Source organism: Cololabis saira, chromosome 1, assembly GCF_033807715.1.
Source record: "Cololabis saira isolate AMF1-May2022 chromosome 1, fColSai1.1, whole genome shotgun sequence".
Classification (NCBI taxonomy): domain Eukaryota; kingdom Metazoa; phylum Chordata; class Actinopteri; order Beloniformes; family Belonidae; genus Cololabis; species Cololabis saira.
In genome coordinates this window covers 50,096,436-50,120,409 of record NC_084587.1, presented here as the reverse complement: position 1 = coordinate 50,120,409, position 23,974 = coordinate 50,096,436, and the positions used below count along the sequence as shown (strand labels likewise).

At 41.4% G+C, this 23,974-nt stretch overlaps 1 protein-coding gene across 1 annotated transcript in view; it reads right to left on the bottom strand.

The window, feature by feature from the left end:
- Nucleotides 1-13,025: 13,025 nt before the first annotated feature.
- Nucleotides 13,026-23,974, bottom strand: part of vegfc (vascular endothelial growth factor c) — a 127,824-nt gene continuing 116,875 nt past the window's right edge. The window contains exons 6-7 of the mRNA XM_061733135.1: nt 18,743-19,067; nt 13,026-13,545 (exon numbers count right to left, since the gene is read on the bottom strand). Coding sequence (XP_061589119.1) covers nt 13,437-13,545; nt 18,743-19,067 — 434 coding nt within the window. The 3' untranslated portion in view covers nt 13,026-13,436. The remainder of the gene's footprint in view (nt 13,546-18,742; nt 19,068-23,974) is intronic.

Sequence of the window (23,974 nt, the reverse complement as noted above, 5' to 3'; positions counted from 1 at the left end):
GAAGGAAGTTAATGGAGCTACCCAGGTCTGCTGATGACGAGATAAGATGTTGGCACAATGCAGGATTGTAAGTGTGTGTAAATGTGTGTGTGCACGGCAAGGCAGTACAAAGAGAGAGATAGGGAGGGAGAGAGGGAGAGAGGGAGAGAGAGAGGGAGAAAGGTGAGGATAAAGCCCGGTGACGTAGAAAGCAGTTCACACCATATATTACAGTAAAGTCCGGTATTAACAATCCTACTCCCTTCCTGCCTTTCAAACCCTTTTTGACTTATGACCTGTGTGTGTGTGTGTGTGTGTGTGTGTGTGTGTGTGTGTGTTGGAGGCTGTGCAATTGTCCCACCTTTACTTCCTGGAGACTACAACAAAAGCACACAACAAATAAATAAATAGTGGGACTTAATACTTAAGAGGAAAATGAAATGAGCTGCCGTGCACTGTATTATTCACTATAGGAATTTCAGGAGATAAAGATCTACAGTGGGATTCTTTTTTGCGAGAGCAAAAGCTATTCATTTTTTTTTTTTTAGCCTTGTTTCTCTCTTTTTTATCTGTGAACTTTCAAGAAAGTATATTTAAAAAAAATGCTTTCAATCATTGTTTATTATGTTTTCGGACATTATTTACTTACATACCATTCTCTTGCTCACTCGTTATTTGTTTACTGTATGTCATTTATGATGGTGCTCATAAATTAAATAGTTTTAATGTTATTTAGTGGTACTATGTTATGTTTATGTAATTCAATTCAATTCAATTTTATTTATATAGCGTCTGTTGTGCCACCAGCCCCTCAGCCAGCAGCCAGCACAGCTGTGGCTGATTCCAATCAGCCCAGCTGCTCCACCATCAGAATCAAGGGCTGCCTACATAAGCTGCTGAGAGACGACACCCGGTGCTTAGACGTTGACTACTGTGGCAAGTACCTGCAGAAAGTTTAGGCTCTGGTGTTTGTGAGATTTTGTGGATCTGCTATTTTTGGTTCTAACTGTTCTTTCCTTGTGTTCCAGGCTCCCTCCAGTCAATCCAGTGTCTCCCCGCTCCACCGTTCCATCGTTCCATCCACCTCCCCCGGATTGAGTTTACTCATTAAATCCTTTGTTTGCAACTTCAGTCTCAGTGTCTTTGCTTTTGGGGTCCCTGGCACATTTGGCTGTTTCTGTTCTCGAGTGAGCCTAACAGCGTCGAATACAACAAAAGTTGTTTCTAGACGCTTTCCAGAGACCCAGAACATAAACCCCCGAGCAATTATTACATAAACAATGGCAGGTAAAAACTCCCCTAGTGGGAGAAAAGCCTTAAGCCAAACAGTGGCAAGAAAAACTCCCCTTTAGGAGGGAAGAAACCTTGAGCAGGACCAGGTTCATAAGGGGGGCCCCTCCTGCCGAGGGCCAGACTGGGGGGGTCGGGGACGTCAACAGCACAGCAGGCAGGTGGAAGCAGCAGTGGGATGGCCGGGGGTGGGGGCCGCAGGCCAGCATGCAGCCCCCGAAGCTCCGGCCCAATCAGCAAGTCCCAGGTTGGGGTGCAGTGTCCGGGAAAGGTTGAGAAGGGGCAGGGCCAGGGAGAGGAGTCTTGAGGGACAAACCTTCTGTATGTAATAATTCTCGGTCATGTTCTCGGTCTCTGGAAAGATCTTAGAGACAACTTCTGTTGTAGTAGACGCTCTATCGCTATATCAATAGAATTGAATTACTAACAGTATGTTTATGGATGCTGATATGCTCCTCACTAAGTGAACGAAGGTTTTCAAGTGAAAACCTTTTCAGGTTTTAGAATTTGAAAATGCTGTCATTCTTTTATCTTCCTCTGGTGTTTTCTCATGGCAAATACAAATGTACTAGTGTTAATTATGTTAAAGGAGAACAGTTCTTTTAAGCAGATGTTTTTAATAGTTTTATTTCTTTGAATTGCTGGAAATGTGCAGCATAATCCAGGTCCTGGCTCTTACATATTTTAATTGCTGCTGATTTGAAATTTGAAAGATTTGGGTTCTATACATTTGAATGCTATCCAAGATGGAGTTCCTAGCCTAGCTTTGATTCAGTCTCAGGGACCTGAAATGGTTGCTGCTTGTGTCTCTGCCTGTTCTCATGTCTGTTTGTTTGTCTGTTCTCTTACAGATCTCCAAGGCTTGTTTGCTCGTTGTGTTTCCCTGTGTTTTTCGCGTTTTAGACTAGCAGCAGATGTCAAAAAAAAAAAAAAAAAAAAAAAAATGTATATATATATATATAGGCGTGGTGGCCCACGCCTAAGGGGAAAAAAAAAAGTGTACTGTCCCTTCTTCCCATGTGTGTCTGCCTGTCATGCACGGGTACGTGCGTGCGCATGTTGTCTATTTACTTTTAGCCAGTTGTCGCATCAGACGTGTAGCGTTAAAGCAGGTTTGCAAAAATGGTTTAGCACAAGTTGGGAGCACAAAAAAGAAAAGATCAGGAGCAGAGGAAGAATGTGGTGGCCTCGTGTGTCCCACTGACAAACTTCTTTCGATCCACACCAGTTCAACCCTCCACCTCAACGACACTCAGCCATTCTGCAGCGAATGATGAATGATGAGAGGGGAGGGGAGGGAGCTGACAGCGACCAGGATGAGCTTGACACACAGCTCAACCCTCCACCTCCACAACATCCAGTCTGAATGAGAGAGAGGTGGAGGCTGGCAGTGGGGACGAAGTAAGATCTGACGACGCAACCCCCCCTTCAGTCTAATCAGTCATATGTTGATTTAAAATTCCACACCGAAGAACAGTACCCAACTGATCCATTCCTTTTCAAAGAGAAGTCTCTCACACCTGAGCTGATCAGAGCTCTGATGGAGCACGGCCCCTGTCAGCCAGGGCTTAAGGACAGCCACACATTCCCGTTTGATGAAGATAAAAGACGCTTCAATCCAGTGTGGTATAAGCGCACCATTGGTCAGACATGCACAGTGGACAGGCAGTGGTTGATTTATTCACCAAAATGCAATCGCCTTTTTTGCTATTGTTGCTGGCTGTTTGGAGGTAAAAACTGACCAGGAAGGCAGTGGTCAGACCCCAGACTCGGAGTGTCCAATTTTAAAAAGGGGATAGAAAAAATTGAACAACATGAGAAATCAAGTGCTCATAGACAGGCAGAACAAACATATTTGATGACTAAGTTTTGCATCAAGACAGCACAGTTGTTGGTGAATTAATCAAAGCTGAGAGGGAGCAGGTTGAGAGAAACCGGAAAATCTTAATGAGACTAGTTGACAGCACCCTGTTTTTAGCTCGCCAGGGTTTGGCATTTCGGGGCCACAGGGAGAACGCAGGACTAGGTGCTCCTTCTTCTAACGAGGGAAATTTCCTGGAGCTACTGAAGCTGCTGGCCCAATATGATGCTCTCCTGGAAGAGCACATGAGAAGCCCAGTGGGCGGGCGGGTTTCATATCTGAGCCACCAGTCACAAAATGAGATAATTGCAGCGCTCGCCAGCGAGACCATCAGCCACATAGTGTCAGAGGTTAAATCAGCAAAATGTTATTCTGTTATTGTTGACTCCACCATCGACATAACGCAAATCGATCAGTTCTCTCTGTCACTCAGATACGTAAGTGAAGATGGCGAAAGTATCGAGCCCTTCATTCAGTTTGATGAACTTCCAAATAGCAACTTTGATACATTTTATGACCTACTCGTGAATTCACAAGTGCATTAGGACTGGATGTAAAACTCATCAGGGGGCAGGCGTATGATGGACCAAGAACTATGTCTGGTCACTTATCAGGGCTGCAGGCAAAGGTCAAACAACAGTGCTCTCAAAAAGCATTTTATGTGTGCGCACAATTTAAATCTCATCCTCTTGGAAGCAGCATGTTCCTCGTGCAGCGCAAAACTGTTTTTCGGCACACTGGAATCCCTCTACTGTTTCCTCACTTCCAGCCTCCCAAGATTTAAGATACTGGAGGAAGAACAGGCCAACATGCAACTAGAGGAAACAATACTAACATTAAAAAATGTATCTGATACAAGATGGGCATCCAGGAAGCAGGCCACGAAGCTTTTGGAACGCGATACTGGGGAAAACATATACATTGTCCAACTACCTCCAAAAATAATCTCTGGACATTAACACAGCTGTTCAGCTAATTGACAGCTGTATGGGACAGCTCAGGGAAATGCGCACAGATGTTTCATTTGAAGAAACGCTTAAAACGGGCACTGACATGGCCATGAGGTGCAACTCTTCCACAGAGTTCAGAGACGTCAGAGGCCGCAGACGTAAACGCTTCCATGACGACATGACAGAATATGAGGTGATCCAGGATCCAAAAACGCACTTCAAAGTGGAATTTTATTTCCATGTCCTAGACATCCTTGTACAGCAGTTTGAGAAACGCTTCACAGATTTTCACCAAATGGCTAAACTGTTTTTAATTTTGAATCCAAAAAACTTCAGCACAGAAGATGCAGCCATACAAATCCAGGATCTAGCCAACATCTATGCTGGAGACGTGTCCACAGCTGAGCGCGTCTTAGATGAATTCAACTCGTTCCGTACTATCAGGCTCAAGACGACAGATGCTGTTCTGCCATTCCTGATCGGCAGTGACATGGAAAGGGCTTTCCCCAACGTCAGCATTTTGTACAGGATTTACCAGACTTTACCAGTCACCAGCGCAAATGCCGAGCGGGGTGTTTCAGCAGCTGAAGTTAGTTAAAAACTATCTCCGGGCTGCATGGATGAGGCCGGACTGTCAAACCTCACCTTGCTCTCCATCGAGAGGGACATCACCATTGATAAGAGCAAAGTGATTGAAAGGTTTGCAGCGATTTCTTTCTTCTCCTCTCCTCTCCTCTTCCCTTCCTCTCTTCTCCATTTCCATTTTTATTTATTTAAGTGTCTCATGGCTATCATTTTTGTCCATCGCTCCTGTAGTTTCTTGTGCTGGCCCCCCTTTTCTTTTTTCTCTCTTTAGTACATGGTGCAGCATCCTCTGCCAGTGGCGAAGAGCATCTCTGAATGCACAACACCGGAACCTGCAGCGTGGGAGTGAGAGGGGCAGGGTAACGGCCCGGTCAGGCAGGGGAGAGATTTGTCCGTCAAGACTCCTCTCTCTGGCCCTGCCCCTTCACAACCTTTCCCCGACCCTGAACCTAACCTGGGGCTTGCTGATTGGGCAGGAGCAACCCCCGGTCATCCCGTTGCTGCTTCCACCTGCCTGCTGTCCCCACCCCCGGTCATCCCGTTGCTGCTTCCACCTGCCTGCTGTGCTGTTGACGTCCCCGACCCCTAGTGTGGCCCCCCCTTATGATCCAGGTCCTGGTCCAGGTTTCTTCCCTCCTAAAGGGGAGTTTTTCCTTGCCACTGTTTGGCTTAAGGCTTTTCTCCCACTAGGGGAGTTTTTACCTGCCGTTGTTTATGTAATAACTGCTCGGGGGTTTATGTTCATGTTCTGGGTCTCTGGAAAGCGTCTGGATACAACTTTTGTTGTAGTAGACGCTATATAAATAAAATTGAATTGAATTGAATCGATGAAGAACCGGCTGATGGTGCTATGATGAGGCCACACACATACTGTAAATAGTTTGGATTTGAAAAAGTTTTAAAATTAAAGTTTTTGCATTTTGGATCGTTCAATGTGTTACTCCCCCCCCCCTTGGATGTAAAAATTCTTTGTTGTGGTTCTCTGCCCGCCGCTGGATGAAACCATTATGAGTAAGCTGTCATAATATTAACTATTTCTGATAACATTGTCATAATGCTGAATATATGGCCTTTCCTATATTGTTTGTTGCTGTTTGACCGCTGTGTCGCTCGGTCAATGTGTTAAATACATGTCGTCCAATGTTGTAAACTGTTGTCGTGTAGGTTGAACACGTGTGTCTGAATTGTGCTACTCGGCTTGAATCCGACATCACTGGATGTCATTTGATTTTTATCTCCAGGTTGATACCTATATCTTAAAGTTTAAGCTTATAATTAGGTTTGACATAATGACTGGCAAAATCCCTGGTGCTGAAACCTCATTTGAATCGTTCTGACCGTGTCGCCTGCGTGCTGTGGTTGTGTGTCAGAGGAGCTGATCTTCGGCATTTTTTTTCTAGTGATTATGTTTTAACAGGGATGTTTAGGCCACAAGGGCCCATGAAGAATGCTTCGCCTCCCCTGGGCTGGGATCCCTGCTCCGCCCCTGCTGTAGGGAGAATATTTGCAGAGGAGATATGTTTAGGTTAATTGTTCCACCACAGTATGAATCATTTTGATCAAAGATTACAAACACAAACAGACAAGGACTGAAGTTGCTCAACTGGTTGAGTTGGAAACCCACTGACTCGCTGCTCAAAGGCAACCCACCCCCCCCGCTAACGTTCCCGCCATCCCTCCAACCAATGCCTATGGACCAGAAGACCACACACTTCAAAAAACCCTCCCCAATAACACATCTCATTGTCTCTCTTTGTACAAATGTTATGATGTCCTGACATATGAGGCTTCCCTGTAATCTAATTTAAGTTCAAATTGACATTTTCTTCAGCAAAAATAACTCAGAGCTATTTATCTCAGAGAACAAATATAGGCTTGATAATCAGATGTGTTTGTTTTTGTGACAGGAGGTAGATGTACATACTGTGTTTCCCTTTGAAAGACACACAGACACACTCAAGGAAAATAACATAAATAGAATGTGAAGAATTTCCTTGTTGATGTGAATCTTAAGGGGATCTTTGTGTACTGTTTTTGGTTAGTGCGTTTACACCAGATAAAATGAGCTGCACTTTAGTGGAAAAACACACTCATTTTAACCAGACTGAAGTCCATGGATGTTGAGCTTCCATAATATTTCTTATAAAGCAACATTATGTTGCTTTTCCTTTGCTCTGACTTTCAAGTCACCACAATCCAGCTCGGCTAAGTTTATGAAGGTGATGGTGGAAATCAGGTCATCCGAAGCAGCGCTCCATCTCTCTGCTTCATGACCAAATGGACCTCGCAGAATGTGGAAGTGCAATCTTGGTCTTTGTTCTGCTTGTCTCAAACCAGGGGTCTGCAACCCAAAATGTTGAAAGAGTTATATTGGACCAAAAAAAACAAAAGCAAATATGTCTGGAGCCTGCTGTATGCTGTATGTACTGTATCTACAGTATATTTGTTATATTAGCCTACTATCAAAATGACTAAGTTGGCTACAAATACATAAGCGTTCACATACTAGTGCTGCAAAAATCGATAATCAAAATTGTCGACAATGAATTCCATTGTCGACAATTGTCGCTAGACGTGTTTTTCCAATGGAATGAGGCGTCTGATTTCAATACAATCTCTGCTGAGAGTCGCGCATGCATCTGCCGAGCGGTGGTGGGTAAACAAAATGATGGCGTCCTGTACAGCAGCTGCGCGTAATAAAGCCTGGGATATACTTGCAGTTCAGAACGCATACGCATCATGGCCGCCACGCATATCCTGCTGTTCATTTGACGCGTTGAAGGTGCACATTCTCAAAAAGACACTGAACACGTACTCGACCTGCAGTTCTTGCTCTGTAATATTTATTCTACACATTTTTACAGCGTTGGAAAATGAATTTCCCACCCCCATCTATTTCCATTTTCAAACATTTTTGAAAAAGCTCCAGGGAGCCACTAGGGCGGCGCTACAGAGCCGCGGGTTGTCGACCCCCCGTCTCAAACCATCTGGGGTGGTGGGACCTGCAGATTGATCAGATTGATTGCAGATGATCACTATGAGTGCTCACTTCCAGTTTGCTGTGAAGAGGGCTTGACACTGAGAAAGAATTACAGGTGTTGCTGCTCACTGAAAACATCTTCGTTTAATTTAGGTATGATGAATCTTTTCATATTTGTATAACCTTAACCTTCATTTGTATTCTGCTGTCAGTACAGCTGCAGGGAGGACAACTCACTTCTGAGGATTGATCAGGAAGGAAACGAGGAGAAAAAAATGATTTATTTATGTCTTAAGAAGAGCCTGAAGGTTCTTAACTTAAGGCATCCAATATTTATTAAATGTAAAATTCCACTACAAATATATTAAACAGTTATTATTAGCCTTGAATGCAAAGCTGGTATTGTTCTCACCTCGTGGGTCTATTTGTGTGGAAAAATTTGGTTCTGGGGGCTTTGACTCCAGCGATCACGGAGGCAAAAGAAACAGAATATTTGGGAAATTGTCTAAGTGAACACATTTAGGAACACAATAGAATTACAACGGTGCAAGGTAAAGTTACGACACTGAGGGTATGCAGAGGTAAAAACGAAGGCAGGGTTCAGAGATGGTGGTACTTCAACCCTTGACTAATGACTTATGTAGCAAACCCCTGGCAAAAAGTATGATATTACTACTTTTGGATGATGGTCCATACATCTATTTCATTTGGTTGAAGATAATTAGATTAATATGACACAAAACTATTTTATTTGAAAGACAAGCAGTCAGGCTTTGTAAAACACACCTTGCGTTTCAAATCTGAACATTTACTGCATTTTCTTCAGGAAAAGATTACGCAGTCAGTCATGAGGCAACAGTTATAGAATCATGAACAGGTAAACTAAATAGGGAACAAATATGAATGAGGACTGTGTTGCCACTGCTCTTTTTGACAGCTTGAATTCCTCGGGGCATGGACTTCAGAAATGGAAGACACTTCATCAAGTCAATCATTCATAAGTAGTTTTCTACCTTTTTGTAGAGCACTTCATGATACAGTGTCAGCTTTGAAGCATGGAACGTCATCCATTTTCATCAATTGATTTCCATTTTAAGTGATATAAACTGGCTTTTTAAATTGGCACATGCTAATGTTTTTATGTTTTCTTCCTGAAGAAGATTTAGCACCTTCTTGTGGCAAGCAAGTTTGGTCATTGGGAGAAACAACTTCACCACACCACATCACCAAACCTATTAAAAGTGTGGGAAGGAGAGACGTTTACCAAATTTTAAAGTGCTATGTGCATTTAAAATAAATGTAACCACCACCATCTGACATGCAGCCTATCATCATCGGCCATGAAATGGTACCTGTTCTTTTCAACCAGTCATCTTCATATTTCATCGGAAAAAAGTTCCAGCTTTGTCTTGCACAATACAAATTTCCGATTCACTGAATATCACTGTTGTCCAAGCATCCACAGCCCATGACTGTTTTGTTTTAGCCCACTCTAACCTTGTTTTCTGGTTTTGCCACCCCCCTTCTGACCACCTCAGTGTCTGCTGTCTACATCTGTTTATATACTGTAGTCTCCCTGTACTGCATCAGTTAGCCATCTTTTGTGATACCCACCGATTCTAGAAGAGAACTGAAAGCTAATTTAAGATTATTGCTTTCAACATCCATATGAATATTAAAGTCACCCACTATGATGAGTTTATCTGTACTGATCAATAAACCAGATAGGAAATCTGAAAATTCAGACAGAAACTCTAGATAAGCACCAGCAGGGGGCCGGTACACTACCATTAACAAAACTGGCTTCTCTGATTTCCAGCTCGGGAGTTTCAGACTAAGCGTGAGGCTTTCGATTGTATTATAATCGCATTTAGGTTCAGATTTTGATTGAAGACTGGAGCTGCGACTCCTCCGCCTCGGCCCGTGCTTCGAGGAATATGATGATAAAAGTAGCCGGGCGGAGTCGATTCATTCAAACTAATATGCTCTTCCTCCTGTAGCCATGTTTCTGTTAAACAGAAAATATCAGTCCTGCTCTCTGTAATTAGATTGTTTATTAATAGAGACTTGGAGCTAAATGATCGTATATTTAGTAGTCCGCATTTAATTCTTCGGCCTCTTATTGGTACCAAATGCGCATTGGTCTTAATTTTTACAAGGTTATTTTGATTAACACCTCTATCACCTCAGTGTCTGCTGTCCTGGTCCTGGAGGGCTGCTTTTGTGGGGGCGGGTGCACCTGCCCGCGTCGGCGGCCGGGGCGGCTCCGTCTCTCCGGGCAGGCTGGCCTCTTGCCGGGTGGGGGTCGTTGGCCTCGGGGGTGGGGGCCTCCTGGCCGCATGTCCGGCCTACACCGGGTGGCTGGGGTTCGCCTGGGTCCCGGTCCATCACCGTGGGATCCCTGGCTGCCTCTTCCCGTGGTCGTGGGGGCCCCGCCCGCGGATCCCCTTGGATCCGCGGGGTATCCGTGGATACAAAGTTAGTTGTCCTCCAGATCACAGAAGGTGTTTTTAAATGACTGCCTGTTCAGTAGCAGAGGTCTTGAGTGCGGCCTGCCACAGGGAAGTTGCCTAGGACCATTGCTCTTCTCAGCTTTTACTAATGACCTATCTTGGGCTACCGAATGTGCCAAAATGCTTCTTTTCACAGATGATTCGACACTATATTATGCTGCAAAATCTTGTAACGCACTAAATGATGTCTTGAGCAGAGAACTAAAAGTTCTTTATGACTGGGTAATAGAAATGGACTTGTGCTTCATACAAAATGTATTTTGCTGGGAACTGGGCACAGGGTATCTACAAGCCCAAAGCTTGATCTAAAGTTGTACAATTTGGCAGTTCAACAAATTGAAAATACTAAACTCCTTGGAGTGATGCTGGATTGCACTCTGTCTTGGTCTCATCACATTAATTATATTTCTTTAAAAATAGGAAGAGCAATTAGTATTGCTAGGAAATGTGCTTCTTTTGTTGCCCGTCTCCTTTTACGTCAGATAGTTCACAGTTTATTGTTATGTCATCTTAACTATTGCTCCATGGTGTGATCATCTGCTGCCAGTGGTGACCTCAGGAGGCTCCGGGTGGTCCAGAACGGGGCAGCACGGTCGGTCCTGGGCTGCTCACTAACCCTGGATTCACACTGAAAGCGCCACGGGCATAGGCGTCCGGTTGCCATTAATTTTCTATGAGCATGCGTCGAGAGGCAGCGGAGGCATCGGAGGCGTCGGGAGCAGCTCGTCCAGAGCGTCAATTTGAAGTTGAAAAAATCTCAACTTTATGCAAATGAGCAGCGGCGACGCCGAGGCAGCGTCCAATCACAGACCGGGATTCCCGAAGCGAGAAGCCTCAATGCAGATTCTACTTTCATGTACACACAAACGTACACTCATTCACATGCACACATGAGCAGAGCTGTGCACTAACAAACTTATTTTATCAGGAATTAATATATTTTATCCAGAAAACTGACATTTTTGCTGATTTGACTGCCGTGTGAACTGCTCATGTGAAACACGTAACTGATGGTTGAGGAGCTGGATGGTCAGAACTATTTTATTTGCTACATCGATCCAATGCAAAATAATTAAAAACCGTGCTTATTAATCACAAAACACAGTTTAAACAATATGACCAAATCCGCTACGACCCGGTGTGTAAGTGTTCACCGCAGACAGACTGCAGCTTCACCGGGACCAACGGCTCGCTGATGGTTGCTGTTGATCCGTGGACCAACCATCAAACTCACTCTTATCTATGCAGAAATAACGCTAAAATATAAAGAAGGCTTCCCAAAGTGTGATCCATGGTGAAATAGGAAACTGAAGATGTGCGCGCTTTATATAGATATATGTAGACTATGCGCACTTTGTTCACAGTTCTGCAGCGACAGACTATAGTGTGAATCTACCAAGCAACACGATGCAGGCGTCAGGAGATTTTTGACGCTTTCAGTGTGAATCCAGGGTAAGGTCTAATGTGAGCCGTATGCCTGCCTGCCTCTCCTGGCTTACTGTTGAGAAGAGATTCATGTGTAATACGCTTGTACTGTTCAAGTCGGACATGAGCGCAAAAGAGTTTTCTTTTCTTTAATGTAATTTTATCTAGTATCTAACTTGTCATTGTGCATTGAGTTAAATCATGTAATCACTTTGTATTTGCAATTGTATAATTGTGTGGGTTTCTTTTTTTTTGTGGACCCCAGGAAGACTAACCGGGGTGCTATGGCACCAGCTAATGGGGATCCAAAATCAAATCAAATAAAATCAAAGCACATCACGTGTTAACAAAAAAGGTTAGGCAAAAAAGCCATAGTGATCCACAGCATGAGGATCACTACGGTACAATGTTCCCCACCCACTGCGGGATGTTTGTGTCAAAATGATTCAATCAAAAAAAAAAAGACTTCAAATTGAAAAAAATATTTTCGATTCCAAAAAAAAAGTGTTCAAATGCAATTTTTTGGGTCTCATATTTTTTTGCATTCAAACACTTTTTTTCTTTAATTGAAATAGTTTTTTTATTGAAGTGATTTTTTTTTATTGAAAATATTTTTTTCTTTTTGAAGCAACTTCTTTTTTGATTAAATGATGAGACACAACCCCCGCTTCGACTCCCAGGCCCAGCAGGGTCTTTCTGTGTGGAGTTTGCATGTTCTCCCCGTGCTTGCGTGGGTTCCCTCCGGTTACTCCGGCTTCCTCCCACAGTCCAAAAACATGCATATTAGGTTAATTGGTGATTCTAAATTGCCCATAGGTGTGAGTGTGTCTGGTTGTTTGTATATGTGACCTGCACTGGTGACCTGTCCAGGGTGCAACCCCTGCCTCTCACCTGAAAATAGCTGGGATAGGCTCCAGCAGACCCCCGTGACCCTGGAAAGGATAAAGCGGGTATAGATAATGGATGGATGGATAAGTAACAAATCAAACACCAAAAAACACTACTCCAATCAAAAAAGTTGCTTCAAACAAAAAAAACTTCACTTCTATCAAAGAAAACATTTCTTTTTTTCTTTGATTGAAATCATTTTTTTTGATTGAAGTTACATTTTTTTAATTGAAAATATATTTTTTGATTGAACAGGTAGGTCAGCGATTCACATGGGGGAATTTCCCTTCTACACCTCAAAAGCTTGAAACTTCCCACTAATCAAATGGAGGCGACAAAGTGTTTTGGATGAGAGATAAAAACCAAGAACCTAAAAAAGACCACCTTGTCTTCTACCCAAACCTTTTGGGGGTCACCATTACAACATCATCAGAAAAAACTGAGCATAATATACAACATACTGTATACTTTATTTCACATATATACTTTACATGATACAAAAATAACGATCACAGTGTATTTTTATATAAAATAAGGAAATAGCAATAGACAGATGTTTAAAAATAGCATTTAATAAATTATATAATCAATATCTTCCAATAAGAATACTGAGACATAATTAATAACCCTTTCAACCCCTCAGCCTCCCCCCAAAAAATATTTAAAAAGAAATTAACAACATTTTGTCAATAAGGTTGAATGATGACTCTCTCTTTTAGCCCTTTCTTCCGTTCTGGGCTCCTAACATTCACTCTCCCAATAAAATGTCCTCATAAAAGAATCAGTGCATTTTTCGCCTTCAAATCACCAGCTTCCATTACTCAGGTTTCCCCAAGTCCATCGTGGTCCACGCCCTTAGCTGCCATCCCAGCGGATGGAAATCCTCGTGACCAGCAGGTTTAGAGGGGGCGGGGGGATTGATTCCGTTAGTGAAGTCTGCTCATTAGAATCTCCTGAGCCAGAAGTTAGTCCAGTCGTCTCCAGTGGGACGGAACACAACGACACACCTCCTCGCTGAAGGAGAAACCCGCTTCACACTTCCGCCTTTTCACCTCACAAGGAGGCCTGAGACAACTGGAATGGAAAAAAGAGCAAAAAGAAAACAAAACTAGATTTAGCTTCAACCCTAAGAACATTGCACAGGGAAAGTGAAACATTGTTTTTTTTTGTTTTTTTGCTTGTTTCTTAAGTTAATTGTGCTACAACTTTTGAGCTGGGAAAAAAAAGGCTTGCATCATTGGCCACGGTTACATGATGTTTTTTAATTCGGAATTAATTATTCAGAATTAAATCATTCCGAATTAAACTATTTTCCTTCGAGTTTACATGGAAATAGTAATTCTGAATTGAGGTTTACATGGAAAACACGTTTGCTGGTCTTTCTCCAATTCCTCTCCAGGTCTGGGGGTTGGGAAGGTTCTGATTGGATAGGGGGGGGACCGGAAGTTAAACTACCGGAAGAAAAACTAACTTAGCCGCTACAACTTTGGAAAGCTCACAATTTTTATGTTTCCTGTTTCCATCTGTTCTTTTAATTATTTCCAGGTCCTCCAAGCTATTTATTAAATAAATGGTCTCTGCTCTTGACCAGTGTTTACTGCGTGCTGCCATCTTGAAACTTTGTTTGGAAAACCAGCCCAGTGTGGAATATAAGCGTCATGGAGACAGACGGACGAGGGAACGAGCAGAAAGAAAGACCGGGATTAATTTAAAGCGGAATGAATGAATACATGATCGTGGAATTATTCTATTCAGATTTAAAATCGGGACAAACCAGCCACTTACTTCGGAATTAAATTCAATTCGGAATGGCCATTTTCATTTGGAATTAAGTGTTTACCTGCTAATTTTAAATCGGATTTAATTTGAATTATGAATTAAAGAGGAATTAAACTTCCCATGTAAATGCACTCAGTTTTTTTTTTTTTTGCTTGTTTATTAATTTATTTATTTATTAAGTTAATTGTGCTACAACGTTTGAGCTGGAAAAAAAAGGCTTGCATCAATGGCTGCCTTGTTGATCAGTAATGAAGGTTCTGTCTACTGGGTGTTGCCTAGTGTTGCCAACCGTCCCTTGAAAAACGGAATTGTCCCGTATTTATAAACTAAAGTAGCGTCCCGTATTGAGCTGAAAAGGGACGCACTTTGTCCCGTATTACTGTGAGAGTCAAAAAATAGTCATAAAATGCCAATGGAAAATGTCATTGAGCTGTTGAGTTCATAAGTTATTTTTCTGTTTTACTACAACTGTTTGCACTTTTGTTATTGCACTAAAAATGTGCACTATTACAGGATGGATGTTCTGCTTTCTTTCTATTGTTTTATACAATTTTAAGTTAAGCAGGACAGGTTTCTGTTTAAGAAAGATACTTATTTTATTCTGTTCATTTTGTTATTTTGTCCATCCATCCATTATCTATACCCGCTTTATCCCTTGCAGGGTCACAGGGGTCTGCTGGAGCCTATCCCAGCTCATTTCAGGTGAGAGGCAGGGGGTACACCCAGTCCATCACAGGGCCACATATAAACACACAAACCATGCTCACAACCACACTCACGCTCACACCTACGGGCAATTTAGAATCACCAATTAACCTACTATGCATGTTTACTGTATTACTGTTTTTTTTACTGTTTACTGTATTACTGTGGGAGGAAACCGGAGTAACCGGAGAGAACCCATGCAAGCACGGGGAGAACATGCAAACTCCACACAGAAAGACCCCTGCCGGGCCTGGGAGTCGAACCGGGGACCTTCTTGCTGTGAGGCAACAGTGCTAACCACTAAGCCAGTTATTTTGTATTAAAGTGAATTGCTGGATAATCATTAGTTTTCCATGTTTTCATGGCATTCAAAAATATGCATCTAATTCAATTCAGGTTCGAGTCAAATAGTTAAAAAATCGTTTCAAAAGGGGCTAAAAAAATTCACCACGCCAGGAAGGGTGAAGGCAATCGGCCCTGACGATGAGATGTCCCTTATTTAATTTTCAGGGAGTTGTAAACCCTAGTGTTGCTAGGCACAGCATGACAAATATATTTTGACAGCTGTAACTTAAAGTTCATCTTGACCTCTCACATCAAATCATTCGCACCACGGGGGAGGAGTATAATAAAAACTGTTAGGTACTCAGTACGGAAACAAGAGGTGAAATGAAACAAAAAGGTAGTCATCTATTCTAGTAGCCTATAAGGGGGGTTTTTTTCCCCTCCACCCTTTTATCATAGTTGTGGAGACACAACTATGATAAAAGGGTAGAGGGGAAAAAAAGCTACAAAAGTCTTCTGTGGAGTTTTTTTTTCTTCTTAATAACAGGCTGTTGCTTCATTTAAGATTCCTGCCTCTACGGCTGTTGTCCCAACATTCTGTCCGTCTGTCTAAGGAATACTTCATGGGTAGTTTGATTTTTTTTTAAACTGTTGCGATAAATTCATATCAACATCCCTTCCGCACCTGCTTTCTGCATTTGAGTCTTTCCAGTCAAGCCGAATTCTGAACCTATGAATCATGAGGCCATGGTTGGCCATGTCTGTTGAATATGCTGCAGATATTTACTTACTTAAAGGATTCACCTTCAGTGAACTTGAAAATTGTGAAATTGACCATCCGGTTTTCCTGGATTTCCGTGATAGAACAAAATTCCATGGGAATTGTCAGACTTGCTTACTCATCCGATTGAGTTTTTCCGGGAATGCTTCTTTGCCAGTATGTGCTGGGATATTTCTCAAACTGCATGGGTTACTGGAGAGTTAAAGGCCCGTCAATCACTGCTGAAACTGTATCATGCTTTTGTATAAGCAGTTTGTTTCCGTAGCAGGTTTTTCTTTTGTTCCTTTTTCTTTTCAACTGTCCTGTTGCAAAAGATTTATTTTGAGTCACTTATCCTTAAGCCAGTTATACATTTATTCAAATCCAATGGCACCATAGGCAGGACCGTGCATGTATTGTAGGCCAGAATGATTCTAAGGATTTCCTGACAGATCAGGGGCATGAAACCTGATTCCCAAGTAATTCAAAACATCTGATTCTTCCCAAGTAAGAATGAAAACTAAGCCTACATAAATGATGGCCTGGTGATGTCCCAGGAGCCTGCGGGCTTTCAATACCACCAAACACTGCAACCTGATGAAGACAAACACTAACACGTTTCTAGTGTGTTACAAGGGTTAAAGGTTACAACCAGGATTTACATTTCAAAGAGGCTTCCTTCAAAACTACCAGGTGATTTAAAACTTGACCCACTAGAACTTTCCCCTAGAGAAAGACATTAACCCTGAAGTAACATTTCAGTTTGACCGCACTGCTTTCACAACTTCACCAGAATATTTAAGTTATGCAAGAACGCGGTTTTCTTGAAACATGATTTGTCAAAAAATATCTATGTCAGAACTGTCCGAAAATAAAATGCAATAAAGTGAAATAAAAAAGCAACTCAAGGGTCTGGCCTTCTTTTTACAAACCACTGTTTGCACAATTCATTCAACGGATGACCAAAGAAGGCATGACATGTCCTTTTGTAAGTCATCAAGAGCGCAAAAGCTTCTGCATGTCATTGCTGCTGATTTATTCCGTCGCACAGGGTGTCACAACTTTAAGAGACCCCTGAACCGGTGATGAAATACACAAAAGTTCCAAATGGACCCACACTCTATTGCAAACACACATGAGTGTAGTCACATACGAGGAGGAGCAAGGTCCCAAATACTGAGTTCTACCCATAAATCACCTTCAACCAGGGTCAGAAGAGGTCAGGATTGGACACGATGGATGGATGTGTATATATGCGCATGTGTTTCCTCCTTTGTGAGGAGAGGAAATGGTTAGGTGACAGCTAGGAGAAGTCATTAGCACACTGAGGTCTTGAATTACCCACAAGGTTGAACAAAGTAACCGCCTATGAATGCCAGGCTGCTTTAAAATCGCGTTTGTTGGCGACTCCTGGACCAAGTAAGCGCTAGAATAGTGAAACCTAAGCTGTGGAACACCCCCTTATTACCACGATGTTACAGAAACAATTAAATAGCTAAGGTGTCTAGATATGGCTTCGTAAACCAATATCAATAGGACCGCAGTGGGTGGATTAATGGACGCAGAGCTGGTGAATGGGTGATTAATGGGCCAGTGGATAGATGAGCTGATGGATGGAGGAACAAAAGAGAGAACAATGAAGAAATGTGTTAAAACCACAAGAGCTTCCAGAAGACAACAAGAAGCATTTGGCCAGTTTGGGAGATCAAATGCAATAAATTATGATTTACAAAAGGTAACGCAAGTGAAATAAAAATATAAACTTTACACATGACCAACAGCAAAATAATACAGGTGTTTCATAAAGGCTGTTTTACATTCTGGTACATCCCTCTGATGAGCACTGAAATAAAAATAATAGTTTTTCAGGCCAAAACTCACATCTTATTATAAAGTTTAATGGGTCAGGTTTGCACTTATCCAGTGTTTTGTGAAAAAGGCTGTGCAAATAATACTCAACCCCCACTGAATCATATCTATAGTCAGTACTCGAGTTGTAAAAAGAAATCAGGGGGGATGGTGGATTTTATCATATGGGGACAGATAATTTGTGCTGATTACAAATAATATAATATATTACAAATAATAGCACTGACCAAAGCACCTGCAGAAATACTGCAGGAATGACATAGCAGCAGTTAAATGCAGCCTTCTGTAAGCTTTAAATATCCACTGGGCTTACATCAAATACATCAAAACACAACAATAAAAAACACTTTTCTGAACTTATCAATATGACTCTGTCCTTCACAGGATAAGTTAAATGGATCAATGCAAAAACCCCAAATCTTAACAAGAATATTTGTCCTGTTTCTATTTAAAATGTCTCATTTTAGTAAAAGAAATCTCATTACACTTAAAACAAGACTCATCACTGGAAAAAACAACAATTTTCACCTGTTTCAAGTTTTTTTTTTGCTTGTAATAAGAAGATAAATCTTGTCCCACTGGCAGATTTTTCTACTTATTTCAAGTGAAAATTTACTTGAAACAGGTGAAAATTGTCAAATAAGGTGTTATTTTTCTGGTGGTGACTCTAAATGTTGAAATAGCAGTAAAACCACATTCATTGATGAAATGACATAAGGGATGGAAAGGGGGGATGGCAGTTTTACAGGGGGGATGATTTGGACCGTTTTTATTTCAAGGGGGGGATGCCATTCCCCCTCATCCCCCCTCAACTCGAGCACTGTCTATAGTTCTATATCTATAAACACAGGAATACCTGACATCTCTCCTCACCTGCATGTTGCTTGATGAAACCTTCTTCCTTTCAGGAAACACTTATTTGGTGACTCGTTACATTCACAGGTGCACTTGGTCTTATTGAGTGGTTGGTGCTTCGGACACGTCTTGTTACACACGCACTGACAGGTCTCCTTGTTGAAGACGTGGTTCAGAGGGCACGCTGAAGTGGGCAGCGTGTTACAAACGCACTGGCAGGTGTTTTGGTCAAGGTGTCTGTTCAGACCGCAGTTATGGGCTTGATTCTTGCGCTGACACACACACTGACAGCTTTCCGAATCCAGTTCCTTGTCGGGGCCACATACATCTGATGAAAGTATGTCTGCAAATTTGAAAGGAGAAAGCAACAGAGCACATTTAAAGTTGGTCATTCAAAGACATCAACAGACATTAAGCAAGTCACTGGAGATAACATGTTATTACGGAAGAGTATTAGGGCCAGGAAGGAGAAAAAATTATTTGAGAGGGGAAGTTTTTTTTTTTTAATTGTGCACTTCGAGAAAAAAGTTGAAATGCCGAAATTAATGTTGAAATATAATTTCAAGTTTAAAGTCTAAATTTCGTGAATAAAGTGTAAATTTTGCCTTTTTTCTCGAAATTGTACTTCAACATTATTCTCGACATTTCAACTTTTTTCTCAACATTTCGAATTTTTTCTCGAAATTGTACTTCAACATTAATCTCGACATTTCGACTTTTTTCTCGAAATTTCGACTTTTTTCTCAAAGTGCATAATGAAAAAAAAATCTTCCTCCTCTAAAATATTATTTTTAAATACTGTCTCATAATTATATTTGCAGATAAAGTCTAGTAAGTTCAAATCTGGGAAAAATTGATGAGAGCACAAGTCAATGGTAGTAGCATCACATTCACAAGAAAGTATATAAAAAAAACCCCCTGATATAAGAAAACTGTGAGAACCTTTGCCAAATAAAGACCTACATTTATCCATCCACACAGTTGCTTGCAAATTTTCACCAACATGCAAACACAGAAGATTTGAGGGGGGCAGCAGGTGAAAAAATAACTATGTCTTCAAATAGACTCAATCATTTCCTAGAGTTGGAGGCCCTGGAGTCGGGCAGACAAGCATGGAAATGATATATATTGGATTTTATTCCTTTGCCTTAACTAGGGGAGTCAAATTAGCGCGGTAATTAAATAATTACAGGCATATTGAGCGGGTTATGTTTTTTAATCACTGAATCTATTTATTATTTTATTTTAATCTATTTAATCTAACTTTCCTTTTTCTGTTTGCAAGTTGCCTTTATTATGAAATCTGTGTTTGTGCAGTGGGCTGGAAAACAATGGTCAGTCCCACTTTGAAGTAGACATTGGCTGTCACTCTAAATCAGGGGTGTCGGACTCCAGTCCTCGAGGGCCGGTGTCCCTGCAGGTTTTAGATGTTTCCCTGCTTCATTGCACCATGATACAAATGACTGTGTCATCAACAGAACTAACCCGACTTTGATGACAAGCTGGTGACGATGATTAATTAGAATCAGGTGTGTTAAAGCAGTGAAACATTTAAAACATGCAGGACACCGGCCCTTCTGGGATTCAGTTTGACACCTGTGCTCTAAATCATCTATCTAATCATCAATCTAAATCAAGCTATTGACAACAATCTCGCTAAGGATTAAACTGTAGGTTCAGAGAAATCCAATTATACATGCACGAGAAGACAATCATTTATTGAGTGAGCTGCGTTCGACTCCGTGATGCTAGGTGGCGCCACACGCACTTTCCCGTTGGCATTCATCCAGTACAATTAGTAAACAAGAGCGAAAGAGGACAACAGCATGTGAAAAAATGAACGCTAATGATGGAGCAGCTCTGTAAATTTCGTACATACTAAGGGCTGATTATGTTGCAGGTAAGATGCAGACAAAGTCTCCCTCTTCTTCTTCTGTTACAGTGTTGTTGTGATGCCGTGACTGTTATTATTCCCGCTCCTGCGGGGAGGGGAGTCCCGGGGCAGTCAGTAGCTCGGTTCAGCTTGGGTTGGTATACATGCCAAAATAACTCAAATTAAAGCTGCAAGCAGCGATGAACGGGCCATCGCACCCTTGTGCACGTTCAGGCGTGCTGCAGTGGAAGCTTGTACGACTTGCATGTAGATTCTTCAGGCCTGGACATTTAGCGGATGAAACCACCCACGACTCTCTATATCAAACTATTCAAAAGTTATGGCAGAAAATAGGGACTATCAGATATCGACCAATCAGAAGAAAGTGTGGGGCTAATTTCCACCAATTTTGTTGAAGGACTCAAAACCATGTCCAATGACACCACCCAAAAGTCTTTATGTCAAACCATTCAAAAGTTATAGCAGAAAGTAGGAACTATCAAATATGGACCAATCAGATGAAGGGGGGGCGCGCTTTTTGGCGTCTAGCGTCGCCACGGTAACGCTTTTGAAAGAGAAAAGTAATACGCGTTGTCGCCGGATGGAGACGCACATTTTGATGTATAACACACCTGGGTAGGAAGGGTGGGTAGCGGACAAGAGAAGTGAAAATGGAGGAGAATGTGAAAGTTGTCAGTCCAGTGAATGGAGAATTTACATTTCAAAAACGCCCCGACGGCACAATTGATAAAGGTAGAGTGATATATGTTCTCTGTGTAAAGGCTTTTCTCACCACCAAAGCAGCTCAAGTTTAGCTACTACATAAACGCAAAGCACCTGGTCACGTTAGCAGCAAAGATGCTAGTTATTTATGGAGCCACAGCAACGTTCTTCACCAAACTAGACTCTAGGAGAGCAGCCCGCACACGCGCACGTCTGCCACCCAGAAGCTGCTGAATGTTCTTTCCAAGCAGATGTAAACGGCTAGGACTGCATCTGTTCAAGTCTGTTAAAAAAAAAGACTTTATAAATGCACTTTTTTTGTTTTCATATAGGCTACCAATCTTTTGATCTGGCACAATAATGTAACGAATTCACAGGAAAACACCTCAAGGTGAGGCCTTTTCATAGCAATTTTTAGGTGAGATTTAAAAAAAGAGATTAATTAGATTAATGAATTACAGATATGAATTAATTAATCTCTCAATTTTTTTTAATTGCTTGACAGCGCTAGCTTTAACTATTATGTTGAGGAATCCACACAGCTGACTGACATCTTGTGGTTGAGCAGGAGTTCCAGAAAGTGGTTCAACACTCTTATTGGAGTAGACTTTTTGATTATTTCCAGATATGCTCTGCAATTTTAAACCCGTCAAGATTTATTCAATAAAAATGTGTGATTTGGAGTTAACAGACTTGTGGTCGTTCAGAATTCAGAGTCTGTGTTGGTTTTTGAAGCAACCAGATCAGTGGGCATTATCTTATCTAATATCATCAAGATTAGGAGCATTCCCTCCCAGGGTGATGCTGAAAAACTAATTCAGTTCAATTCAAATCCAAAAATCCTTTATTAATCCCTGAAGGGAAATTAATTAATCCATGTGTTTGTAACAGGAATCAACAAGAGAGACCACATTTCTCAGTGTTGGCGTCGCTCCATTGGCTCCTCAAAAAAGTTGGAATCAAATTCAAATTGTCTTACTCGCATATAAAGCCCTAAACAGCCTAGCTCCTCATCTACAAGACCTGATAGAACCTTATGTTCCTGGCAGAGCTCTCGTTCTTGGAGTGCAGGTTTACTCGTAGTTCCTAGTGTATCCAAATGTAGATTTACAGGGCAGGCGTTCCGCTATCAGTAGGGCTGTAACAATATATCATGACATGAAATTTCGCGCTACAAAAACGTCACGATACGTGTCGTGGAGGTGACAAACTGTAGCGCGATATTGGGTTATTAATATTAATCTATTGTGTTTACTAGTAACATCCTATTGGTGCAGCGGGATCACGTGACGACTGCACCTCGACGGGTGGACCAAAATCTTACTACATTCAGAAGAAACTAGTACCGTTTTGCGGTCCCGATCACGGGACTTGGGGGGTTTTGAGCTCCGAACTTTTACTTCTAAGGTGAGCATGAATCAATCTTTTTTATGATGTAAAGATTGTGTCGTCCCCAAAAGTGTGAGGGATGAAACGATAACGGGGTTCACCTTACGGCCTCGGGCTGGAGCACGTGAAGCTCTGAGCTCTGGCAGAAGATCAATAACAGTCATATTGCATTTTCAGTTTGGGACTTTTCATAGTTTATTTATTTACTTTTATTTATTTATTTATTTAATTTTAGTGGTTACATTTCTAGAAAAGAAAAAGTCAAGTCATACATGAGAGAAACTATTCAGTTTGTGGCAAAATAGTTTTTCTTGTATGAAACTGAAGATGCATAATGCAAACCTGACATTTACTTTAAGTTCAGCTTGTGGAAAATGGTTGGCCTGGCTTTCTCTTTAAAACTTAAACAGTTATAAAGCATTACAAACTGAAACAATAGGCCAAACGCAGAGCATTGTTTTGTATTTTGTGTCTTTCAAATAAAAGAACATTTTTTCCAGTCATATGTTCCTCATTCAAAAATACTGCTATAATATTGTATCGTTATCGTGACCTCAATATCGCGTATCGTACCGTATCGTGATATTAGTGTATTGTTACACCCCTAGCAACAGGCACCGTTACTATGGAACCAACTTCCAATCTGGGTTAAGGAGGCTGACACCACCTCCACCTTTAAAACCAAACTTAAAACCTTTCTGTTTAGTAAAGCCTATAGAGCTAGAGCTTTGGTCAATGTTTTTTCTTAAATAATAAATATCAAATCAGTAACTCTGACCTTAACATTGATCATAAATATAGCTACATTTGTGTAATGATTTAATATGAGTTGTATTTCCTCTATTTTCAAGTATTTATATTTGGACATGTCTGTCATAATAACAAATCTTAGTTGTATTCAGGTGTGGATGTAAATGTAAAGGCTGGCTGTCACTGAAAATTCCAACCAGCTACACATAAAAACAGGTTGTATAACCACATTGACAAGCTATTAATCTAACATTCCTGAGAGGAATGAGAATTCTCTCTTTCCTCTGGGATAACGCAGATGGTTTTCTTTCACCAATGACACATCACTTTTTTGGAAGAAAAACAGTGAGAGAGAGAAGGACAGAGCAACAGATTGTTCCATACAAACATAGGCACAAGTAGATCTTTAGAGACAAATACACTTAACAAAGACATAGTTTAATGCTGACAGAAAGCACGCTGTCTCTACTCTCTACTTTTGAAGACTTCAACAACCTAAATCAGGAAAACACTTT